The following is a 26,005-nucleotide window of genomic DNA, read 5'->3' on the forward strand; positions in this document are numbered from 1 at the left end:
CAATACTCACATACTTTTGCCTTTCAACTCCTCTTTCCTTCTCCTTGACTTTCTTGAATTCACAATTCTGCCCATGATTTTAGGTACACTTGAGGTGCCACATTTTCCATGCACCCTAGTTGTGGGTGTTGTCTCTGATGGTCAGGATTAGAGAACCAAGACGTGACTGGCCTCCTTTCATTTTTCACAGTCAGTTTTTGTGGCTTTCACTCTAATGGAATACAATCATGGATAAGACATTTGTGGAGCACTGTGGGGTCACAGAGAAAGCTGCTGGAGGGCGCGGGGAGGATGCCGCAGAAGAGATAATATGGATGGGGTTCAGAAGTGAATAGGAGTCCAAGGCACGAGGAGAATATTTCAGGCCAGGGACAGGGTCTCAGCATGTAACTCTCCTTCCTCCTGTGCATGGCGATTCTTGCCAAAACCAGCCTGGAGACCACAGGGATATGAGAGTGATGGTGTTTTGCCTTCCTTGACATTTCTCCTTTTCAGCCTTTCTTTTTATCCCCTTGTCTTTCCCCACCTACCCCTAGTGAACTTCACTGACTAAGCATGCAGCTCTGTGTGTCCTTTCTGTCATGTTCCTTTTGGGTGTAAGGAGCAAGTCTGTGCCCATTTTAAAGTTAATTGATTGACTAAGGAAGCTCATCTTACAAGTCCTCAGAAGATTACTTTGGTTTAAGCACCTTGGGGCTGAAAAAGTTACATCAGAAAGAAACTTACTATTTCTAACTCTGTGGCAGTTTGGTAGTTGAATGCATATTATTTGTCATTAAAATACCTAATAGGGTAATTTGAGCATTCAGCCACCTATCAGTTCATTGTAATCAAAGATGTCAGTAACCTCAAGAAAGAAAAGGCACAGAATAATACAAATTTCTGCTTCTTGCTGGAATTAAAGAGCATTCATAGAATTTTAAGTATATATATTTTATGTATAAGGAGAATACATGTACATTGTAGATAATTTAAAACTACAGAAAATTAAAGAAGAAAAAAGTTGACATTCTCTTGAATACTCAAGCAACTACTGTTAACATTTTTCCTGCAAAATTTCATGCCTGGTTGATACTGTGCTATATAACATTTCAAATCTTTTAAGGTAATGTGAACACATAAATATTTATCCTATTATTAGAACTCTTTATAAACTTAGTTGTTGATTGCATAGTATTCTATATAGAATATACCTCAGTTAACCTATGATTGGACACTGGTTATAATTTGTGCTATTTTAAGTAGCATCTCCTTTTGTGCATAAGGTTCTTTCTGCATCTCAGATGATGTCTTCAGGATACAGTCTCAGGGTTAGAACTATTAGGTCAAAAGACATGAATGTTTTCAAGTTTCTTGACCTTTATTGCCAAATTATTTTTTAAAAGGGCCATATCAGTTTATACTCATTAGCATCATATGAGAACATGTTGAAATTATGTATGTTGATTTTTTTCCTTCCATTTATCTACTACCATTCCTCTGTGGGTCTGTGTACATTCTCAAACCGTAACCAGGGAGTCACTGGATAAGGGTGGGGAGGCAGAGTATAGATGCATGCTCGTAGTTTCTCTTGCCAAATGTAGTCATATTTGAATATATAAAATTAAATGATTGGCATGTTACCATAAACAGCTTTTAACTAAAAGAGAAAGACTAATTGCTACTCCTGCTTCAGTGAGTAGAAAATTATGGTTCTATTAAAAAAAAAAAAGTAGTATAAAAGATTCTTTTACAGCTAGGTGGGCATGACATTCACTTGCATACACTCTGTTGATACGCTGTTCACTGTTCAGAGTAATACTCTGGAGGAAATTATTTAGAATCTGTGAAAACTGTTTATTGGTGTGATCTATGGGTATCAGAATCCACTGAAACTGAGTTTCCAAGTTTCCTTAAGTTATTGTGCCCAAGCACATGCATTTCCACTTTGAACAATAACCTGAAATCAGTATTCATGACTATCTGCTTTTGAAATCTTAATCCACAAAAGCAACCTGGCAGTACTTTAATGTGTCTGAAATTACATTTTCTTTTTCATTAATTTAAACCTGAAATTAGTATTTATTAATGTCATAACATTGTATCAAAAGTGTATTTCTTCTTTCTCCTTTTGAACTTTCAGCAGAATGTTTGTTATTTTTATTTTCTGTTTGGAATGTTTAGTTATTATGGTCACCATAAAACTGTCTTTACCCCTCCTTGGCTACTGTTTTGGAAATAGGCCCAGAAATGATGAGTCAAAGCTCTTCTCCCTCTCTCTCTTCCCAGGCAATTTGTTGGGTTTCAGTGAAAATGACTACAGCATTTTGATAGAGGAAATAGTGATGATCATTATCCATTACTGCCTCATGATGGAAATAGTGAACACAGTTAGCTCTCTGTAGGTACAGCTTCCTTGTAGTAAAAGACCATACAGGGTGATGATCTAGGACTGCACTCCCAGTGCACTTAAAAACAGTGTGAACTGAGAAGCGAAAATATAACAACTGTTTCAACTATTGTATTTGAAGTGAAAACCGTCTGTTCTAAAGATTTTTTCCCCTTATATTCTAGATTGGGATTTTAACCAGGACATCTGACAATGAGGTAATGTGTGCTTAGCGTCATGTTTGTTGGTAAATATTTGACTGTATGTTTGTTCACAAAGTCCAGCAAAAGTCAGCTTTCTCTAATTGTTTTCTGACCATTCTAGAAATTGTGGAGCCAGTGTTTTTCTCCTCCATCCATGGATCCATGTTGCTTTTCTTTCTGGTTCTATTTTAACTGTCACCAACAAATTGCAGCCTGTTTTTGTAATTGTCTCGTTGAACGACTTGGCTTGGCAGTTTGACAAGGTGTGGTGCAAGCTTGGCCATCAGTTCGCTGGCATCCTGAAGGAGGCTGGACGTGTTAGCCCTCCTAGTGGGCAGGCTGGGGAGAGGGCTTTTCAGGGTCTTGACCAACAGTGTAGTGTGCTTGCCAGTTCTTTCCAGCCCTCAAGGGAGTGAACCCAGATTTGGCTTTTGAGTTTTGAAATATTGTAAAGTGTAACTTTATAAATAACCATTCAAGGAACACCGAAGTTATTTAGCTTTCTACTCAGTATGGCAAGCTGGTAAATATAGTTCAAGTAGGTTGGTAAATTCAATTTCCCTATTGGCCTTTTACTTTAGGTAATCTTGAACTTTTCTCTGTGTTTTTAAACTTAAAACTCAATAACATACCATTTCTAGAGTAACTAGAGGAAATACTGGTGTGGGACAAGGCCCATAAACTGTTCAGAATAGAAATGGTTTCTTTGGTTAGTGTGTTTAAGAACATTAGAGCTGTCTTAAGATAATTTGAGGGGAAAAAAGAATGTTCAGATTTTAGGGGTTCCAACAATGCTCCCTTTCCCCTGCCTTCTTCCGGTTGGAGAGGATGTAGGTGTCAGACAGGTCTGTGGCTTCTCAAGGCTGGATGGAGGGACATGACTCCAGAGGTAGTGGGCCTCCCAGTACTTCACTTATGCTCTGTTCTTTTGAAGCCACGACCTTATTGTGAGATAGGCAGGAATGCAGAATAAGAGGTATTTAGAATACACATTTACCTGGCTTGTCTGAAGTTTCTTTGAGGGGTAGGAAAACTATGATTCCCTATCCGATTTAAAATGAAAGTGTACAAAATGTTGTCCTTTTCTTTTTTCTTTTGGAGTGATGGTAATCTTTTCTGGAACTGCTTCATCTCACTGGCATTTATTTAGTTAGTTATGTGTGCTCTGTTCAGGTTCCAGATGTGGAGTCGCGTGAAGACTTAATTAAAAATCACTACATGGCAAGGATAGTGGAGCTGACATCTCAACTGCAGCTGGCCGACAGCAAGTCAGTGCATTTTTACGCCGAGGTGAGTGGAGACTTAATTAGATTTGGGGGCTTTTTCCTCACCCTGTCAGCAATTAGGTCACTGTCCTGGTCTCCTGCTATTCATTCGAAGAGAGAAGTTCGTGTCTATGCATCCGTGTGAAGTTGGTTGGAGTTCATATTGGTCAGGCTGCATCCAACCCCACATCCTCATTTCAGTAAATAGGGACTGATTTGTCATTTCCAAATTACCGAAAGACAGTTGAGAGACTTATCAGTCACCTTTCCTATGGTCACATAACATGTTTGGGGCATTATTGCTAGAGATTACTTGTTTTAGAGAATTATAGGCAGGTAGACGTTCACAAGTCAAGGAATTTTATGCAAAGAAATTTAAAAAAATATGACTGGTTCTTTTTTTCCTAAGTGACAAGTTGTAGAAACGAGTTCCTATAAATGATAAAATGAATAAGTGATAAAATCCTATAAATGATAAAATGTGACCTTTTTAAACCTTTGATATATAATCTTTTTGTTTCATTTTCTTCTTCCCTAGCCAAATAACTCATTTTCTTAGGAGAATTAGAAAAACCCTATGCAAGATACTCAATAACATCCTACACCAGTTCATTAATTAGAAGGGAGACAATGAAGCAAGAAAGTGCAGCGATAGAATGGATGTCGCTCAACCTATAAGAATACCTGTAAGGTCTCTCACTTAAAACTTTACATTAAAGGTCAGTTTTAGATGTCAGACAGAGAATTATAATGCTTTAAGTGTTAAAGAAATTGAGGGGCGCCCGGGTGGTTCAGTTGGGTAAGCGTCCGACCATTGCTCTCAGCTCAGGTCTGGATCTCAGGGTCTTCAAGCCCCACATTGGGTTCCACTCTGGGTGTGAAGCCTACTTAAAAAAATAAATAAATTGTTAAAGAAATTGGGAAAGAAAAGACAACACCCAGTACTGGGACCTGACTTTGTGATTTTCTACTGTACTACGGAGACAGAGGGGTTGATAGGAAGCCAGTTGCTAGATGTGGAGAGGGACTTTGCTTCTTTTTTTCTTGCTGAAAGAAATGATGTGCCTAGGTCCATGCTGTTCACAAACCACCATTCCACACCTCTTTGATCAGTTAATAAGAGTGACTGCTTGTTGGGCTGTAGAAAATGGGGAGCACAGCGAACTGGCTGACCTACGCTGGTGCTGCTGTGGTGCCGAGCTTCTGAGGCCATGCAACCATGTCCTTGTTTGGATCCCTAACTGCCTTTGGAGTTAGTGTCCCAGACTGGATTGTCGTCTTTGTGAGGACCCGTGACTTGCAAATCTCTCCCTCTTTTTCAGGTTTGGTGCCGAGCACATAGTAGATGTTTGGTTAATAAATGGTGGTTGATTTGGTGGAATTCTCTTGTGAGGAATGAAATGAGTAGCTGGGGAGTGTTGGCTGTTTCATTTCCAAGAGATTTGCTTATCTTGGGAAATGTTTTCAGCACAATGTGATAACAACAATTTTTACATTGTCCTAGTTTTTCCTCGTCTGTAAACAGGAAGTGGTGAGCCCTCCGTATGACTTTACTGGAATGGTTAGTCTGAGTGATGTTGACACAGATTCAGATGTGTCTCAACAGATCCTCCTTGTCAGTCTCTCGGCCTTATCAGAAAGTTTAGTGATCCTTTGATGGCACACTGTCTTTAAACAATAGTGAGAAACAGAATTTTTCTTTTTTCTTCTTGATGAGCTCTGTCTCTGGATAGCCCAGCTTTGGTAGAACCCCAGAGAAAGCAGCTGGGATCTTCAGATTCCTACACTGACTTCATATTCCCTGTAGATTGAGCCCAATCTGTAGCCTGGGACTGTAAAGCTTTTATTGTTCCTGTAATGTGGTCTCTATAACAGAGGACTTAAAACACGAGAAAATTGCCTTAGGATTCATATTGCAAAGTCAGATGCCATTGATAACTTTTTTTAAAACATATTTATTTATTTATTTATTTTTAATTTTATTTTTAATTTTTTAAAATTTACACCCAAATTAGTTAGCATATAATGCAACAATGATTTCAGGAGTAGATTCCTTAGTGCCCCTTACCCATTTAGCCCATCCCCCCTCCCACAACCCCTTCAGTAACCCTCAGTTTGTTCTCCATATTTATGAGTCTCTTCTGTTTTGTCCCCCTCCCTGTTTTTATATTATTTTTGTTTCCCTTCCCTTATGTTGATCTCTTTTGTCTCTTAAAGTCCTCATATGAGTGAAGTCATATGATTTTTATCTTTCTCTGACTGACTAATCATTGATAACTTTTGAAATAACCACTTTTGTTCTCATCCAGTTTGAGTATAAATGAATCCTGGGTAAATGTAAAAAACTTCTTAAGGGGCGCCTGGCTGGCTCAGTTACTAGAGCATGGGACTCTTGATCTTGGGGTTGTGAGTTCAAGCCCCATATTGGGTATAGAGATTACTTAAAAATAAATTTTTAGGGGTACCTGGGTGACTCAGTTGGTTAAGTGTCTGACTCTTGATTTCAGCTCAGGTCATGATCTCATGGGTGATGAGATCAAGCACCCCTACTCCCCTCCTGTCTGGCTCTGTGCTGACAGCATGGAGCCTGCTTGGGATTTTCTCTCTCCTTCTCTGTGTGCCCCTCCCCTGCTCATATGCATGCATGCACCCTCTCTCTCTCTTCCCCTAAATAAATAAATAAACATTTAAAAATAAATAAATTCTTAAACAACAAAAAACCCCCAACTTCTTAAGTTTTTGTAACCACTGGTTGTCAGGCTAGAGCTAGGAAAACCTTGGTGAGCTTGGGTTAGTAGATGTTTTTGCTTATTAAAGTGGTGAGAGGGACCACATCTTTCTGTGTCCTTCAGTGTGTGGTACAGGCCTAAAGTGAATTTGGTTTGGGGGAAATGCCCCCTGAGATAATGGGATGTTTTCTAATTTAACAGTGCCGAGCACTCTCTAAGAGACTGGCCTTGGCCGAAAAGTCTAAAGAGGCACTGACGGAAGAGATGAAAGTAGCTGGTCAGAACATCAGCAGACTTCAGGTGAGTTCAGAAGTGTTATCTACACAATGTTAATACGGTTTTCACTGAAAGTTCTTGGGCAGCAAAGTCAGCGTTTCCTTTCAAAAGTAGTGGCATTTGACCTCTAGACATGCATTTTTCTAACCGCTTTAGTTCTAACTCATTTAAAAGTAACTTATGTCAGGCAGAAAGTTGTGTATTGCTTCTTTCTCTGACTTGATTTTCTTTTGAATAGCTTTATAGTCAGCATTTCCTTAAATGATACTTATGTACCCCCAGTCCTCCCTCCCCATTCCCCGTGCTAATCTCCATCGTGACGGGCTGTACACTTGCTCTGTTCACATGACTCTGATTCTTCTCTTTACCATTTCATAAAACTGACCTGAACTGAAAGGTGGGGCTGCAGAATATTCCTCCTTCCTCACTGGTCTGTTTTAAAAGCCTTGTTTCCAGAAAGCCTCTGTTAAATATAAACGTGATATAGGTAGAGAAAAAACACATTAGCACAGCAACACCCGCCCCCTCCTAATTTCAGATTAGTTAATTAGATTAGCTAGGAGCACAGGATTAGATTTTAAGGGGCTGGAGCAAGCAGAGAGATGGGAAGACAAAGGTGCTTCCTCCAAGGAGGGTCCTGCCCTGAGGGCTGAGGGCCTTGAGGCTTGGGGAAAACCTGAGGAGAGTTGGAAAGACAATGTAGCCCTCTTGTTCTTTGTCACAATTTTATACCTGAGGTAGAAGGAAAGTCTTTTTGCAAAGAAATTCAAAACCTATTTTGAAGGCTGAAAAGAAGAAAAACTTTTCCCCCATTTGTTTTAATTTTGTTAAGGCCTGTGGCTTGTCCTTTATGTTAATTGATCAGATAAGTCATCTTGATAGGTTGCTTTTCTCAAATTTCTTTCATAAATTAAAAAAGCTTTGAGGTGGGTGACTAGGGGGGTTTTGATTTGTCCTTTTTCCCTCTGTTCCTTTGCCATTTAGGATGAGCTGACAACTACCAAGAGGAGTTATGAGGATCAGTTAAGTATGATGAGTGACCACCTGTGCAGCATGAACGAGACATTATCTAAACAGAGAGAAGAGATTGACACACTGAAGATGTCCAGTAAGGTAGGGAAGGGGAAGGAGGAGGTCTCTCACATACAGTATTTCATATGTAATATGAAGTATTTCATTGCTGTGCATTTCAGGAGCAAAGGTTAAGAGATTTAAAGTGTTTTTAAATAATTATTCTTCACACAATTTGTCCTGTTATCCAAAAGTAAAATTCAGTTTCTTTGACTGAATTATAAGTTGAGAGGAGGTCTGACCTCTAAGGCCTCTAAGGCCTTTAATAATACTGTGTCCTTTGATTTTGGACATTTTTGGGATTCTTCTACTGTTTTATCATTTAGGGGGACTTTTTAGGCAGGTTATGATATGAATTTTTTTTTTTTTTTTTTTAGTGTTTATTATTTTGAGAGAGAGAGAGAGCACGTGCATGGGGGCGGGACAGAGAGAGAGAAAGAGAGAGAGCGCAGGGCAGAGAGAGAAGGACAGAGGATCTGAAGTGGGCTCTGAGCTGACAGCAGAGAGCCTGATATGGGCTTGAACCTGTGAATTGTGAGATTATGACCTGAGCCAAAGTCAGAAGTTTAACCGACTGAGCCACCCATGAAACTAAAATGGTGCTGTTGGAGAGTGACCTTCTTTAGCAGATTTATTTTCATACACATCCATAAAGCTAGGTATGCCTTGTCCTTTTGCAAAATTTTCTTTTGCTTTCGTTTCCATAAAGCCACTGCTTGTCCAGTCTTGAGATCAACAGATATTAGTACTATCCTTGCATTAAAGTGTATATCTACATATCATGTCTCTATTGTTGTCACATAATGTATATATTCTTTTACCATGAAAAGACAGGCTTTAGGAAGCCTCTCAGATAGTTAGCATGTTTTGTAACTCAGACAATACTGTACCACTGCCAGGTGGGATTTACTGTCTCTAACCTGTGCTCTTTGAAATCTGCTGCTGCCTCTTATTGACCTAGCAGCCATTCCTTCTATGTGCTGCTAGCACTGGGGAGGAAATAGAAATGAACAAACTGTAGCTTTATTTAACATCGGCTAGTGGTGGTGAAGGCAGCATTCTGCTCAGTTGGTGTCTCCTTGGGAAATATATCCTGTTAGTGCATTGGCATCTGCATTATATAATACCATTTCTCGGTGTAGCCTCATGATATTGATTGGCCCCTGGCCGCTTTGGAGAAAGCAAGAGAATGTCTGTGATACTTTTCTGGGACATCTTGTGATGATGGTAACCAGACAGTGTGAGTTTGATTGTGGTTCTCCAGTTACTTTTGCTTCAGGAAACGAGCTCGGAGGTGATGGGTGGGGGTTGGTCCTTAAGTAATGCCTCCCCGTAACTCTTTTGGCCTCTTTCTTGGTGTTACAGGAGGGCAACAGCTAGCTCACAGGTTATATTCCTGGTAATGGTAGAAAGCACATACCTTAGTATGAGTATTATGAGAAAGCCTGTTTTAGCTCCTAACATTTGGAAAGAAGTGGCAGACTTCAGGGTGCAGAAGACATTTGTTCTGAATTGAAAGGGATGAATGTTGACTACAGCAAAGTTCATTGTCCCGAAGGTAACTGTATTGCGGCTACTTTAGCAGTTAGGGAATTTTCAAGTCCTCTCTGAACTTTTTAATCTAGTCCTTAAAATACGTCCTTAGTGAAATGCTGAGCTTGAGATCCTTCCTCACGTTGTAGTTTATTTTGCTAACCTTTTTTTGATCATTCTGTGATCCACCCCCACCCGCCGTTTATTAGTAATTACGGTTGCTGTAGAATCATCTTACAGCTGAGTTGACAGGGTCTCCATTGGATACCAAGTAAACATCTTGGAACCATTTTGTTTGCTATCATCTTGTTATAAATGTTTGTGTTCTGCAGGCATTTCCCACATACATGACAAAAATATATTTGTAAGTAATGGTTAAGTAGAGGAATTTAGTTAGAATGTATTCCTAAAAAGTGAGCTTCTCCAGAAAGAAGTTCATAAAACTGGAAAGTCCAAATCGCCGTATGTGAGGAGATGGCGAATAAGGTAAGACATCTGCCCCTGAGTTTTCAGTCAGTATCTGAGCTTCCTTTTTCAGATGATCATTTCCACTGGGGCGTTAGTTGGCACATACTCAAAATTAGCATCTATTAAGACCTTTAAAAGGTATATATTAAGCAACAAGGAAACATGTTTAGGCTAAGAACATGTTTAGGCTGAAATCATAAACTTCCTTGTCTTTGGATCAAAATGAATTTTTGAGGTTTGGTAAATCCAAGATAGCTCTGTTTTCTTTCTTTTTTGCCGATTCTTAGCCCTCAGGCAGATAGGGGTCGTGGAGATAGCTAGTGGGGGAGTTAAAAGTGATCAACTGCTTTTTGATTACTGAATAAAAGTTAGCAATGCAGGGTTACCAGCTGTACTCTGTCTTGGAAGCTAAAGTTTTCCACAGTGAACTACGGCCTTCCAGAGAGCTTGGCCTGTAAACTCTGGGTTACTTTTCTAGAAGTCTGTGTTCTTATTGTTGATATTTTTCTTTGCACAGGGAAATTCTAAAAAGAACAAGAGCCGATAGTTTACACATAGATGGTTGGCGACTTCCTTCCAAAGCTGCTACTTTTGCGTGGAGCTGCAGGACCCAGACCGCTTGTCCAGTGTCCAGTGCCCAGTGCTGGCCACCTTCAGGGAGCTGGGCTGCTTTTGGACCTAGTAAACTAGTCAGTGTTGTAAATGGCCTTGAAACATTTAAAGTATATTTGTAACCAGTAATGCAAATACAGAATTTGATGTTGACAGTACAATGGACAACAATACATGTATCATGGATATCGTAGGTTTCCTTATGCTGTTTTTACTGTGCACTTTTTAAAATTAGGTTTTAATTTCAGTATGTAAGAACAACAAATATTTTGTATATTTTCAAACTCAATTATATGGTAATTGATTTGGTATCTATGGAATAGATCTATGTTTCTGGATAAAATGCTTAAATTGTCAAACTGTCGTTCCTTCTTGCTATAATTGAAAGCAGTCTCCAGATTCTTTTTGAAGACTTATTCGTATTTTTTCTCTCTCTCTCTCTCTCAGAGGGAGTGGGTCTTGCAAACTTCAGATCTTGTGGGTTTAATATCATTGTCTTACTATCACAGCTCTTCAGTACCTTCTCTGTGTTGGAATAATAGCTTAAGGAAATTGATGTCAATAAATTCGTACTTATGTCAAACTTTCAGGCTATGAAAATTTGATGAAGGAAACCAAAACCTATGAAAGTATGTCTTACAAAATGTACAGAATCCCGACTTAGATATAACCTTTCTAATTCTCCAAATTGAACAATTGTGTGGTTTATCCTTTATTAATGCTTTGCGTTTTACCTTAACAGTACCTGTAACCATACTTCAGGCTCTCGTTGGTTTATTTCATCAACATTGTATCATTCCGGTGTAAACCTCTGGTATGTCTCCAGCACTCTCTAAATATATTCTCCTTTTACTTGAGCTGCTTGCTCAAGCCCACTGCACCCCATGTCCAAGCTCCCAGGTTAGTTCAGCTGTCCCCGCCTCCCTGCCTGCTGCATCTCCTTTGGGCCTCCTCTCCAGCCACCTTCCAAAATGCCTTATTCTGGTTTAGCTGAGAGTTCATCACCAGTTTCCCTCTGTGCTCAGCACAAAGGCCACCTCCTTGACCTCCGCCCCACGGCCTCTGCTGCCTGCTGTAGAGAGAGAGAGACCCAGAGCTCACAGTAATGACTGTGTTTGGATCCTGCCTTGGGGACCTCTGAGTGAATCAGCTCAGTCCCATTCTGCCCTGCCTGTCCAGGCACGGGCCCCTTACCCCTTTCTGTTTTCTGTGACCTCATTTCCAGGTTAACAGCTAAGCCAGCTGTTTTCACTGCAACTGCGCCTAGGCCCCCAAGCACTGTGGGAAAGAGATCAAATAACCATTCTGATTAGCTCCCTCATAAACTTAGGCTTTCCAGCTCCTGCCAGGCCTTCAGTGCTCTGTGACAGTCCTTATGGCATTTCTAGTCTATTTCTATTCCTCCTTTGGAGGGTTTGGGATAGAGAAGTCCTTCTAGGGACTGCCTTTTTCCTCTGCTCACCACTGCAGCCTACCTCTCAAAGGTCTTGTCTCTTCTGTGTAAACCTCTCAGGGAAGGCCTGAGTGCCATGGGAAGTGCAAAGTGAGAGGTAATTCTAGTTTAGGCACAGAATTGGGAATTAGATGGTTACCTGAAGTCCATGTAGGAGTGAAACTAAAAAGAAAAAGGGGGGGGGAGGTCTTTAATCATGCACTGCTTCCTGGGGAAGACGGAGTTCTCAGAAATGAAATGACATATATCCTACTTTCTCCTGATTATGTACTGCATGCTCACTGTTGAAAATTTGGAAGCAAGAAAGAGTATCAAGAGTGCGCATCTCTCGGTAGAGATTCAGGTATTAACATTTTTGTTTCTTCCTGCCCTTTTTTCATGCATATGTGAAAATGTATGTTTTTAATCAAAATTGGGATTGTAAGAAATTCCAAGTGAAGAGAAAAAGGCTCTTTAATAAGAAGGAGCTGGTGGTTGGTTAGTCGGCTGCATAACTCAAGGGGGCACTGTTCACATGAGCAGCCCGGGCTAGAAGACCCGCAGGCACAGCTGGAGAAACTGACAAAGGGCATGTGCCTTGTATCATTTTAAATAGCACCCCTCATTATGTTGTAAGCAACACTGTTCATCTTTCAAGCAGATTAAACTGGATTCTCTACTGCTTTTGGTAAGAAACGCTCAGTGAAACTAACATACTTTTTAATAACATGACCACTTTCCAAACTCATTATCTGTTTAAACAAAACATAACAAAACAAAAACTCAGCCACACTATTTCTGAACAAAAATGTGAGTAAAAATAAAAATGAGGAACCAGTTAGCTGGGAGAGCCACCAAAACAGGGAGCAAAAGAATTCTTTCCGAATGTCTATGAATTAAAGCCATCTTTATAATAAAAATCCTTAAACAGAAAAAACATGCGGTTTATAGTTTTGTTTTATGCAGCATTAAACCTGGGAGTCGCTTCTATCTCTTAAAAGTCTTTAAACTCCTCTGTCACTTTAACATATGAAGAGAGCAACTTGGTTGCTGATGGCTATTAAATAATCTAATCTGGCAGAGCCACACTGACAAGGAAGTATCTGTTCTGTGATAGAGAAGGAAGCTGCTTTTCTCTGCTAAGGGCCATGTCCTCAGACACCATGGTGATAAATGGAAAGCTTGTCAGTAGATGGTTGCCTGTGCCTTAAATTTTTAAGCAGTTTAGTAATTAGCTCCAAATTAGGAAATTAACTGGCAATCAAAGCATTAGAGCAGGAAAACCCATTATAGCTCTTCCCAGTCTTTGAAAGAAGAGGCTCTAGAACATCGGAGTAACTTTTCATAAGGAGAGGATTAGAAGAATTGACTCCTGGTGGAAACAGGCTGGGGGCTATTGTCTCATTTGTGGGTGGAAACAGGCTGAGGGCTATTGTCTCATTTGTGGGTGTAGGAGGCTCAAAAGGCACCTCCCCCACCTGGAACCTTTGTGTTTGTTTTACCAGGAGCTTTAATCCGAACTCAACCCCACTGCTCCCTAAATACCAGTGGAATAGCTGAGTGGTGACATACCATAGGTCCAAGAATAGAAACTCCACAGTTCAGTTAACTAACAAAGAACAAAACGTCACTTACATCTTGCTCAGATGCTAAGGAATATTCTCTCTCTCCTCAGCTTTCGTTTATATCTTCAGGACACCTCTTCTGTTGTGTTCAACTATCTACATACCGCGTGCAATCATCATCACGTGTGCAGTCACCCTGAGCAGCTACAGATGCTGGGAGGCAGGAACCATTCATGCCTAGCCCAGTGTTTTGTAGCAGGTGGTCAAAATACTAATTGGGTACATTTTAGGAAGCCGGCCAAGGAACTGGCCAACTGTAGACCAAGCCCCACACCTAAGAGTGTCCCATCCCCAGGATAAAGGATAGCCAATCTCAGGCCATTCTGAAATAAGTGTTCATCCCCGTAACTATCATTGATTTTGACATGCTCAGTGAGGATGTGTTTATCTCTGGAAATTTCTATCCAAAAAGTATTCAGGTTTCCTCATGGAGAAAGTTGTTTAAAAATAGTGTGTTCTTCAAACATCAGGCTTGAATGCAATCACGTAGGTAAAATAGTGGTTATTTCCCCCTGTTTAATCTTCACTTTTATTGAAGCCATCTTCTGGCTAATATTTTTTTTGAATATTGTTTTCCAAAAGCCCTCCTCCTATCTTCAATGAATGTTGTAAATAGTGACTTGTAAAGTTTTTAGAAAAGAATGTTTTTATCAAGCATTGAGGGCTAAGCTTGTCCTAAATCTGAAGTCCTTTTCCCAACCACGTCCCCTTCGGGCATTTCTGCAAACTGGTTTGAGTTTATATTAATTGATCCTGACTGCTTCATCTGATTTGAGTTTCGAGGAATTCCAAGTTAATCTACTAGGTCATATGTACGGACACTTTGGGGAGCCTTTGTTAAACAGCTTGGAAGTTTTAAATGATTTCCGTGGAAAAGCTGCTAGGAAAAAAAATAAAAAGGAGAATGAGCTAGTCTGAAGGTCTACTTATTATAGAGCAAGGAAAAGAAAAGGAAGTGGAGTAAAATGGGGTAACAGCTGGTGATAGAAGGCTGTGGTAGTTTAGCTATTGAGGCCAGACTGAGCTGTTTACCATCAGATTTTGATACAAAGGGGCACTACCAGAAAGGATTCTTTGGAAATATGTGGTGGTGTTTCAAGAAATAAATCTGCATTCATGAAAGTGGCAACCTTTGGGGCAACGCTGAGTCACACAGAAAGGGGAGGGACAGTCCCTTGTAAAATATAAATGGTTTTCAACCAACTATATTTGGTCTTTAGAAAATTATGGGCCTATAGTGTCAAAGTTTCCAGAGAGATTTCTTTCACCAGGTGGGCAACCTACTATTCAAAGCCACACTACTTATCCAAAGATGGTAGAATTTAAAAGGTGCACTCAAAACTCTATTTAAATGCAACAATGATTGCCATTTGTCAAGTGTATTGTTGTTCCCAGTATGAGCCTTTTCTTAAGTTGTTACCTGTGGCATTTTCTGAGATAGGCTGCTCCCCCCCCCCTCCCGCAAGGCCTATTGGCTTATTCACCAGACCTAGGAAGTTCAATTTGGAGCTTTAGCCAGAATGCTCAGGGTCAAGGCATCCTTTTCTTCCCTTCTTCTGCTTCCCTCTAACTTTGTTCTTCTTGCTCTGCACCTCTCTCAGCTCCTTACCAGAAGGTGGACTTGGGGCCATTACCTGTCTGGTTCCACAGAAGAGTCTCTGAAAAGTTGCCTATCAGGTGACTTCCTGTTCCCTAGGCTCTCTCTTGACCTTCTTCAACCCTTGACCATCACTGGGATGGTAGCCAGAGGAAATAGGGAAAAGAGGAGGACCCAGTCCCTTTTTCTATTTGTTGAGGGTATTTTAAGCATAAAAACCACTAGAAATTTCATCTGAGAATAAAAGTATCCTAAGTAGATCCTGTGGTGTGACTTCAGGCATGCCTGTGTCCTCTCTGAATGTAGTTTCAGGATGGTTTTTGAATACAATACTGAGTATCTTTTTTATTTCACCCAGAACTCCAAGGTCAAAAACAAGCCTACACTTGAAAGAGCATTTAAAAGAGAATCACGTTGCTATGCCAAGGCAAGGATGTATCAGGGGAATTCCCTCATTTCCTTTCTACCATCCAGGCATAGCACTTCAAGTTGACATGTTCACTAGGGTCCCCTAACTTCTCCTTGGGCCCAAGCTCTCCCTTGCTGGATAGTTCATCTTTCAGACTGTTAGGTCAATATTCTTCAGTTGTCATTTTGAGTCCACAAGGGTTTACTAGTACCTACTGCATGCTAGGCTTTGGGGATCCAAGAGTGAATAGGACACCGCCTGGAGCAAAATATTCCTTTGCTTAAAAACATTCATGTTTTTCCTGTTTCATGCTTTATGTTCCACCTTCCCATCCAAACATTTTCCACCTCTAAGCTTTCCAGTCTTGCTAGTATCCAAAGCACTAGACCCAGGGCCTGGAATGTCCTCTTTTCTCCCCTCAGTATCTGTTCAAACACCCCATCCTGGGGTTGGGTATCCCTCCAGGATAAAAGGCACACAGGCAGATCTCCTTTCAATTCTTACTGGCTCCCAGTGAGGCAGCCCCACTTGCAAAAGAGGCTGAGCAGCCCAATGACTGACTTGCCTGGAGTCAAATCCTAGCAGGTGATGGAGTAGGGACCGGAAGCCCCCTCTAACCTCTCCTGGGGAGACAAACTCCCCTTATCTCTTCTGTCCTCTGCAGGCAGCACGTAGGAGGCATCTTTAAATATTTCCGTCCTGCCCCATCCACACAGCTTGGCCCTTCACAAGCCATCCAGGGTCCTCCTCATAAGGACTGACTGTACCTTTCATCTTACCCTGACCAGTGCTGGTTCCACCTGAAGGGAAAAGAGGAGGCACTCAACAGAGACTTCAAAAATAATTCTTTAGTTCTCCTAATCACAAGAGAAAACCAAACAATAAACCAAAAAAAATCTCTCAGTGAAGCAACGTGGAAAGCATGCCCACAAAGACACCCCCTCCTCCATCATCCCACCACCTAGAAATGATGACAAAGGCCCAGAAAGTGCAGGTTGGCCTCAGACCTGCCAAGGGTCCCAGCCATCTGCTTCAAGGGGGCTCACACACTCATATATACTGTAGCTCACACACTCCCCTCCCCACTAACTTCTGCTGGAGGGAGCGTGTTCTCCCCTTCTTGGGGGCTGGAGACTCAGGGGAAGGAAGATGCGCCAGAGGGAAGAGAATGAGAATAGGACACCTGAAAAGACTTTGGGGGATCCAGGGCTGGAAAGAGAGTGGGGAGAGAAAGGGGGCCGGCAGGGTACGGAGAGGAGGTGGGGCGGGGACTGGAGTCCCCGCGGGGTGGCCGCCCCCTTCCCTCCCTGCCACTCCTGCAGGCTCCGCTCCTGCTGGCTCCGGGCCCTCCCCCTCCCCCTCCCCCCTCCCCCCGGGTCCCCTCCCCCTCCTCCTCCTCCCGCTCCTCCTCCTCCGTAGTGGATGGCGGCCGCCGGAGTCGGAGCCCCAGCGGCGTTGCGGGTGAGTGACCAGCCCCAGGGGACAGTCGGGCAGGCAAGGGGATCCTTCTCTGCAGGGTGGGGCCACACCTACTTGGCTGGGAAAGTTTGCGGGCGGGGAGCACGCGCGCCCCCGGGTCGCGGGCATCTCCCGGGCTCTCTGGGCGCCGTGCGCGGGCGCCCCATCTCCCTCCCTCCTCCTCTGCCGCCCGCAGAGGCATCCCGGGAGGGCCCCGACCGGGCTTCCCCTACGCACGTCGGCCCTGGGGCTGCTGGGACCTGGGTCCGGCTGTAAAGAGAAAACTCAAACAGCAAAGAAAATCCAGACACACTTTCGAGGGCGGGGGCGGGGGGCGCCTAGTAACCCGTGCGCGGTCCGGGCCTCCCCGACCTGAGTCACCCTCCCTCGGGGGCTGTGGATTCCCCCCCCCCCCCACCCCGGACTCTCACCTGCCTTCTTCCTGGCTCTCGTTCTTCGTGCTGCAGCCCCTCCCCCGCCCCTTTCCGCGGGAGGCTCTGGTCCCCCTGCCTCGGGCCACAGCTGGTGTCTCCGGCCGGCTGTCCCCTCCAGCTCTAGTAGGTGGTGACCCGGGACCAGCGGCCGCTGTCCCCTCCCAGCTCTAGTAGGTGATGACCCAGGACCAGCGGCCGCAGTCGCAGGGGGCCTCCACACTTGCCCCAGCATTTCCTGCAGGAGTGACGTTCACTGAGATTTGGTGTTGGGTCCCCTGGACTCACAAACTCTCCCTTGCTGGGTCCAAGGGGAAATTAAAATATATTCCTACTTAGGCTCTATTTAGGTTTTTACTATTTGTGTTGGTTGAACTTTTTTTTTTGTAGCCTTTCCTCCTATATACTTTCTTCCATTAATAATGTTACTTCATATTATTAACCTTTCTAATTCCGAAAAAAAAATAAATTTAAAAAATTTAAAAATAATAAAGAGATAAAAAGAATGCTTGCTAAAAATACTGAGCAGAACTTGATCTTTGGAAAATAAAGACTTCATTCCACACTTAACTGTTGTGGGAGATGGGAGTTCAGTGTGGCTCGTTTTCAGACTACCCCAGACTGTTAGGCCTCCCCCAGGCCAGAAGTTGTAATTTGCCTGACACAAACCGCAGTGTTTGTTGGCGTTTCCCAGGCTGGCTCCCCATCTCTCTCCCAACTCCCCCGCTCCCACTTTCTCATAAACAGTTGTGAAGACAAGGGTGGAAGGCGCTAAAATGAGTAGGACCACAAAGAAGAAAAACAGCCTTGCTTATTTTATTCCTGAGGCTGTTGCTGTAGCTTGGCTCCGATTGGGTGGAACAATGTTTAGTTCATTTGTGCGGTTTTATGTCGGTTCTCATTATGGTTGAATCAGTGTTTCCATGACAGGCTTAGTTCTCTGGGTGCTTAGAAGGAGCTCGTTAATTCTCAGATGGGTCTGCACAGATCGAGTCTGGAATTTGGAGGGATTTTGTTTTGTTTTGTTTTGTTTTAGGGTTTGATCTGGGTTGAGATGGCAAGCGTCTGCCCACTCACTCAGAACTGGAGGGAGGTGGGAGGGAGCCTGAGCTGAGGTTTGCGTCCACATGACTAAGAAGAAAACACTTCCCTGAGGAGTGAGCTGTGTGAGCAGGATCGCAGGGGATGTTGAACACTTATTGTCTTTAGGGAGAATGCTCTTCTTAAGAACTTCAGCTGTTTCTGTTTCTATAAGAACGCTAAATGTGGCTGTAACAAATGTATTAGGATCAAGCTCTGAACAACTTGTCAAAACAGGTCAAAGTGTTCAACGATTTGGAAATAAAGATTTATTTTTTTAAGTTTATTTATTTTTGAGAGGATGCGTGCTCGGGGGAGGGGCAGAGAGAGAGAGGGAGAGAGAGAGAGAGAGAGAGAGAGAGAGAGAGAGAATCCTCTCTGTCAGTGTGGAGCCAGATGCGGGGCTCCAACTCACAAACCAAACTCATGAACTATGAGATCATCACCAGAGGCGAAATCGAGTCAGATGCTTAACTGGCTGAGCCACCCAGGCGCCCCTGGAAATAAAGATTTCTTAAAAAAAAATTTTCATTGGAGGGGCGCCTGGGTGGCTCAGTCAGTTAAGCGTACGATTTTGGCTCAGGTCGTGATCTCATGGTTCATGGGTTTGAGCCCCACGTCGCGTCGCGTTGGGCTCTATGCTGACAGCTTGGAGCTAGGAGCCTGGAGCCTGCTTTGGATTCTGTGTCTCCCTCTCTCTCTGCCCCTCCACCACTCGTGCTCTGTCTCTTGCTCTCTCAAAAGGATGTAAGGATGTAAAAGGATGTAAATTCATATTTCTCCACTGATGCAGTTTGATAGTTCCCCATTAGTATGAATTAGTTAGGTTTTACTGTGGTCTTAAAATGTCATTGATAAGTAAGTGTTGTTACTTTCATTCAAATAGAAAGCCTGTAAGTTTTGAACTTGTTTGGCTCTGTTGCTTAGGAAAACAATGCACGCAGATAAAAATCTTTTGTCTCTTCCTCTTCCTGAGGATTTTTAATACTGTATTTAATGCCCTAGAGGTCAGCCTTATACTGTTGGGAAAGAAATTGCCTTTCTGCCTTGTTTAGCTTCTGTGCCACCTCATGGAATCTTGAGTGGTTTGGCATCAGACACCAGTGTTTGCTGTGTAGCCCAACAGGCCCCTCTTCATGATGGGGATGAATGAAGGCCAGTAAAGTGAAGGCTAAGGAGCGGGTCATCTAGATGGTAAGATGAAGCCTGCATCCCCAGTTAGCTGATAGAAAGCAGCCAGTTATCATCTGGGAGGGTCAGATGAATTGGAAATACATGAAGTGTGGGGCCTGCAGAGAGGAAGAAGGGCAAGGGTTGTTAAGAAGTAAAATAGCCCAAGGGGCTATGATGTGGCCTTTAAAAATCGTATTGTACAAGAACACTGACTTACATAGAACATGCTTAGGGTATGGTGTTAAGTTTTAAAAGCAAGTTATGAAATAGAAAGTACTATAATCTCACTATTTGAAAATACATCAAAAAAATACTGGAATTACAAACATCAAAGTGGATGGTAGGATTACAGGTGCTTTTGAGGGTTTTTTTTTGTGCTTGCCAGTATTTGTCAAGTTTTTGCAGTAGTAATAGCTAACATTTATTGAGTATAAACCACTTGCATATGGTGTTTCATTTTAAAACTCTGTGAGGTAAATACTGTTATTATTCTCATGAAACTGTTATTCTCATGAAACTAGAATCAGAGGGGTAACTTGCCAGGGCTGCATGGCCTCTGTGTACTAGAATGAGATCTTGAATTCAGGTCAGTGACCAAAGTCTATGCATCTTAATCACTACTGTCTACCATCTTTCTGCCAAGTATTCTACATTAAGAAAGAAAATGTAGAAAAGGAAAGGTGAAGTATTTGGTACTTTAGTAAGAACTAATGTTTTGGTTGATTGTAAAATGTCTCTGCCTCTCATCTTTTCTGTGTCTCATTGTCACTTCTCTTTGGAAGTCCTTGGGAATTGCTCCAGACTTAGCCAGAGGTAGCTCACCTTCCCAGAAGAGTCAGCTGTACCCACAGAAGGTATCTAGAATTCCTCTGAAGCTTCCCAGGCAGCCTGGAGTTCCAGGAACCCCCTGGGATTCTGGAGCAGTCCTGGTAGAAGGCAGGATTTTAAAAAAAAATTTTTTTAACGTTTTTATTTATTTTTGAGACAGAGAGAGACAGAGCATGAAGGGGGGAGGGGCAGAGAGAGAAGGAGACACAGAATTGGAAGCAGGCTCCAGGCTCCGAGCCATCAGCCCAGAGCCTGATACGGGGCTCGAACTCACGGACCGCGAGATCGTGACCTGAGCTGAAGTCGGACGCCCAACCGACTGCGCCACCCAGGCGCCCCAAGGCAGGATTTTTAAAGTAGATCAGGCATGTTATGTTTTCAAAGCTCTGTCCACATGGGCTTTCGTTGTTCTTGGCATTGTCAGGGGAGTGTGATGGATAGGAAGATCCGGGGAAAGCTCCCAGGCTCGCTTTTGCCTATGTGTTATATGGTGTGTCAGGATAGGTAGGTCAAGGATTTACCATTGAACAGGAAAGAAGAGCTTATTATGTCTTGATGCTTATTACTATGAAAGCACAGCAATAAACTATTTTTCGGAAGCCTGGCTGTGTGAGTGGTTCCATGCATTGGCAAAATGAACTGGTTTAGTGGAGGTGGAAATATTCAGCGTGAGTGATTCTGGGGGTGGTTTGGGAAAAAAATACCCACATCCTGTACCACAATGTACCCTCAAAAGGAGCCAGGCCCCCAAGGTCACCTTATCCATCTTCTTCCTGGAAAATACCTAAAGATCCACAGAAACTTGGGCTTTTCTAAAAACATGGTCATTCAAATAACACACCTTTAAGTAGGAGGCTTTATCTCTTCTATTCTTCAAGGAAGAGATTCTGGAAGGCTGATACTTCTTTTTTTCTTTGTTTTTAAAGTTTATTTATTTATTTTGAGAGAGGCAGAGATAGCACGAATGAGGGAAGGGCAGAGAGGGAGAGGGAGAGGCAGAGAATCCCAAGCAGGCTCTGCACTGTGAGCACAGAGCCTGATGTGGGGCTTGAACTCACTAAACCATGAGATCCGACCTGAGCCAAAACCAAGAGTTGGTCACTTAACCGACTGAGCCACCCAGGTACCCCAGGAAGGCTGATGCTTCTAAAGCAACTTCTTATTGAAAAAAAAAAAAATTGTAGGAGTCAAGGACCCCTTTCCCAAATTACCACATTCAGACCAATGTCCCAGATCTTGTATCCCATTAACTATATGGGAAAGGTCTTCCTGGTCTCAGTGTGAGAAACAGTTCTTGTGAGCAACTTGGCTGTTTTGTCTTGTGGATGCTGTGAATCCTTTAACTGATGTTTCTCACTTCTTATTTGGCTAAAAAGAAGCACATAGCCAACTTAGTTGCCTACTTCTCACATGTGTGTTGGACTTTATGGCCTGTATTTTCAATAACTAATAATGTTATTAGACACCTCCTATTTCCTACCTTTACTTTTCCTGTGGTCCCACTTTCCTCACCTACTTTATAGGCACATCTCCGAGATATTGCAGATTTGGTCTGGACCACTGCAGTGGAATGAATATTGCAAAAAAGTGAGTCAGATGAATTTTTTGGCTTCCCAGTGCATAAAAAAGTTATGTTTAGGGGCACCTGGGTGGCTCAGTCAGTTAAGCATCTGACTTCGGCTCAGGTCATGATCTCACGGTTTGTGGGTTCAAGCCCCTTATCGGGCTCTGTGCTGACAGCTCAGAGTCTGGAGACTGCTTCAGATTCTGTGTCTCCCTGTCTCTCTGCCCCTCCCCTGCTCACATTCTCTCTCTCTCTCTCTCTCTCAAAAATAAACATTAAAAAAAAAGTTTGTTTACACTATACTGTACTTTATTAAAGTATGCAATAATTATGTCGAGGCAAACAATGTACATACCTTAATTAAGAAAATACTTTATTGTTAAAAAATGCTAACCATCATCTGAGCTTTCAGTGCGTAGTAATCACTGATCACAGATCACCATAACAAATATAATAGTCATGAAAATGTTTGAAACATTGTGAGACTTACCCAAATGTGACACAAGGACGTGATGTGAGCAAATGCTGTTGCAAAAGTGCGAATAGACTTGTTCGATGCAGAGTTGCTGCAAACCCTCAATTTGTAAAAAATGCCATATCTGCAAAGTGCAATAAAATGAGGTATGCCTGTGCATTGTTTTGTTTCATCAATTCAATGCAGTTTGGAGGCTGCTCCTTCAGACACCCCACTTCTTCCTTCTGAGTTCATTTTTCTTCATGTGAATGTAAGTTTAGAAGAAGTTCTTTCGTAAAAGAGCTTTGGTAAACTTGAAAGTATTCGTTTTCCTGAAAATGTCTTTATTTTGCACTTACAAAGGAGAGTTTGAGTGTAGAATTTTTGACTCACGATGATTTCCCCTGAGTACTTGGGAAGATATTGCACCATTGTCTTCTTGCGTCTGTTGCTACTCCTAAGAGTACCAAGTAACCTTGGATGAGTTACCTAATTTCTCTCAGTCTCCTTGTCTATAAAATAGATAATAATATTCACTTCAAGGATAATTGTGAAGAGATAATGTATGCAAAATATTGCCTGCCATATAAGGAAACTCAATAATTGCTAGCTTTTATTTTTTTTTATTTTTTTTAATTTTTTTTATTTTTATTTTTGAGACAGAGAGAGACAGAGCATGAACGGGGGAGGGGCAGAGAGAGAGGGAGACACAGAATCGGAAACAGGCTCCAGGCTCCGAGCCATCAGCCCAGAGCCTGATGCGGGGCTCGAACTCACGGACCGTGAGATCGTGACCTGGCTGAAGTCGGACGCTTAACCGACCGCGCCACCCAGGCGCCCCAATAATTGCTAGCTTTTAGAATTACTTTTATTTATTTTTTCATAATTTCTTGGCTTTCTTAGATTTTACTAGTTCATATAAACGTTAGTTTGTCTAGTCACACGCAAAGACAAAACAACGTTGGGATTTTTATTGAACTTGCATTCACATTATATTCCAGGGAACCGATACCTTTACAATATTAGGTCTTCCTATCTGCTCCTTTTATTCAGGTGGATGGTGTTTGGTGAGTTCCCCTATCAGTGTCTTACACAACTTTTGCTGTATTAATTTCCTATAGGTTTTGTTGATATTTTACATATCTTTTATTATATTTTCAAATTGGTTATTTGCTGGCCCATAGAAACATTTCTGATTTGGGGATTTTGATCCTGCATCTAGCATCCAAGCTGACTTCTCTTAATAGTTCTAAGAGTCTGTATGTAGATATTATTGAATATTTTATGTAGACAATTACAAAACAATACTAATTTGTCTTTTCATTCCTTGTGACTTAGATCTTTTTCTTGTCTTATTGCATTGGGTAGACCCTTCAGTACAATGTTCAATAATAACATTGATGGCTGACCAACCAGCATCCTAACTCACATTTATGTTGAAAGGAAGACTTTGTGAAGCAGATGTGTTCCCTTGGGTCATGATGGTGATGTTCTATCTCTGTTGGGCATGTGTATTTACTTGTGTCTGTTATAACAGTGCAGACAGATTTATACTGAATGATCAATTCTTTATATGCAGCTGGCAGCATCTCTGGGAATGTTGTTTGATACCAGCTGAGCCTGTTTATAGGAAATGTTTAAGGAGATCTATGCAAGCATTATCTTTCCCGTATCTTCCCAACAAATCTATTCTTTTAAAGAACCAAATCAGCAGACACTTTTGGCCTTCTCCCCTGGTCCTCACATCAGCCCTAGGTGATAATGGAAAAGAAACGGACTTTGGAGTCCGGCAGATCTGGGTTTGATTTTAAGCTTTGCCACTAACTAGATGTGTGGCTCTATTTTAGTGTATTTGGGCTGCTGTAACAAAGTTTAACAGACAGGGTGACATATTAACAACAAAAGTTAATTTCTCATGGTTCTGGAGACTAGCAGTCCAGAGTAAGGGTGCCGGCATGGTTCCGGTGAGGAGCCTCTTCTGAACTGCAGACAGCCATCTTCTCACTATGTACTCACACCATTGAAGGGGCAAGAGATCAGTCTACATCCTCTTCTTTTAGGGGCACTGATCTCATTCATGAGAACTCCATCCTCGTGACTCAGTTACCTCCCAAAGGCCCCATCTCCTGATACCATCACCTTGGGGGTTAGGATTTCAACATATTAATTTCAGGCAGACACAAACATTCAGACCATAACAGTGGCCTAAGGCAAGTTACTTAACATCTCTGAGGCTAAGTTTCCTTTTCTATAAAACAGTAGTAGCAAGACCTACCTCAATAAGTTGTTCTGAAGATTAAGTGAGATAACAAGAAATAATATGGACCAAGTTCTTGGCATATGTTAAAGCTCATAGATAGTGGTCTCCTGTTATCTCCCCTCCACTGTTCTGTCTCTTTCAAATCAGGATTGTGCTTCAGAAGGTCTAACCAGAGAGACTTTTAGGGAGAGGCCATGGGAACACCTTATAATAACTTGGGTTTTCTTGGTAATCAATGTAATTTCTCTTGGATGAATTTCCTTAAAGCTTGAATCACCATTTTGCTTTTGCTTTTGTACCAACAGCTTTTAGTTGTCCCCACAACATGTTGATGGACATTTCTATAGACTGTGTTATTTGAGTGTCCTTCTTAACCACAAGTATCTCTTTGCTTTAGTAGTTGGTGTTCCTGTCCTTCTGAAGATAAAAACCCTTTATTTCATTATTGAAAATAGCATTTTAAATGCAAAGACCAGGGGGCTCCTGGGTGGCTCAGTCATTGAGAGTTGGACTTTTGATTTCAGCTCAGGTCAGATCTCGTGGTTCTTGGGATCGAGCCCCATGTCAGGCTCCTTGCTTGACAGTGAGGAGACTGCTTGGGATTCTCTCTCTCTCTCTCTCTCTCTCTCTCTCTCTCTCTGCCACTCCTCTGTTCTCCTCTCTCAAAATAAATAAATATACTTAAAAAAATTAAATGCAAAGACCCCAGAGAGAGTATATAAGGAGTAAATAACAAAATGACTTCTGGGATTAGGTTTTCCCAGGAGGGATTATGAAGTTCCTGAGTAATTAAAGGGTTTCATTGGGGGTGGGGAATCGACAAAGGAGAGGCAGCCATAGTGGGCAGAAGAACTGAAGGTATTCCTTGAGGGTTTCACAAGACCTAAAATCTGCCTGTTTACAACGTCATTTGTCTGGGCCCTGTGGAATCTGTACTTGGCCCAGAGCTTTTTTGCAAGTGTCTTATCAGAAATAATAATGATATCTATGATGGCTCTTAAGTAGAGGAAAAGAGCATCATGAAAACAAAACATAATTGGAATTATGGGGATGTGCCTCCATATAAATATCTGTGGCCCAGAGCATAAAAATAACTTTTCCATTGCAGAGCTAAGCCAAGAGTTTCACAGAAGCAGCATTGAGAATCTAATTTAAAACAGCTATGGCCC

The 26,005-nt window shown here is 42.1% G+C and overlaps 2 protein-coding genes across 6 annotated transcripts in view; both read left to right on the plus strand.

The window, feature by feature from the left end:
* PPP1R21 (protein phosphatase 1 regulatory subunit 21) overlaps positions 1–14,481 on the plus strand; it is a 66,743-nt gene extending 52,262 nt beyond the window's left edge. Inside the window, exons 18-25 of one of the 5 annotated variants that reach the window (XR_007462190.1) lie at positions 2,554–2,586; positions 3,745–3,861; positions 6,767–6,865; positions 7,826–7,954; positions 10,431–10,602; positions 11,268–11,339; positions 12,278–12,321; positions 13,633–14,481. Coding sequence is in view for 2 of the 5 variants with exons in the window: in XM_049651455.1 (XP_049507412.1) it covers positions 2,554–2,586; positions 3,745–3,861; positions 6,767–6,865; positions 7,826–7,954; positions 10,431–10,460 (408 nt within the window). In the remaining 3 variants the exon portion in view is untranslated. Of the gene's footprint in view, positions 1–2,553; positions 2,587–3,744; positions 3,862–4,374; positions 6,866–7,825; positions 7,955–10,430; positions 11,109–11,267; positions 12,322–13,632 lie in introns of those variants that run through there. The other 4 variants (XR_007462189.1, XM_049651455.1, XR_007462191.1 and 1 more) reach the window with 4 other exon arrangements.
* The window catches only part of STON1 (stonin 1), a 56,028-nt gene continuing 42,260 nt past the window's right edge, over positions 12,238–26,005 (plus strand). The window contains exon 1 of the mRNA XM_049651457.1: positions 12,238–12,321. The gene's annotated coding sequence lies outside the window, so the exon portion shown is untranslated. The remainder of the gene's footprint in view (positions 12,322–26,005) is intronic.

Source organism: Panthera uncia (assembly GCF_023721935.1).
Source record: "Panthera uncia isolate 11264 chromosome A3 unlocalized genomic scaffold, Puncia_PCG_1.0 HiC_scaffold_11, whole genome shotgun sequence".
Classification (NCBI taxonomy): Eukaryota; Metazoa; Chordata; class Mammalia; order Carnivora; family Felidae; genus Panthera; species Panthera uncia.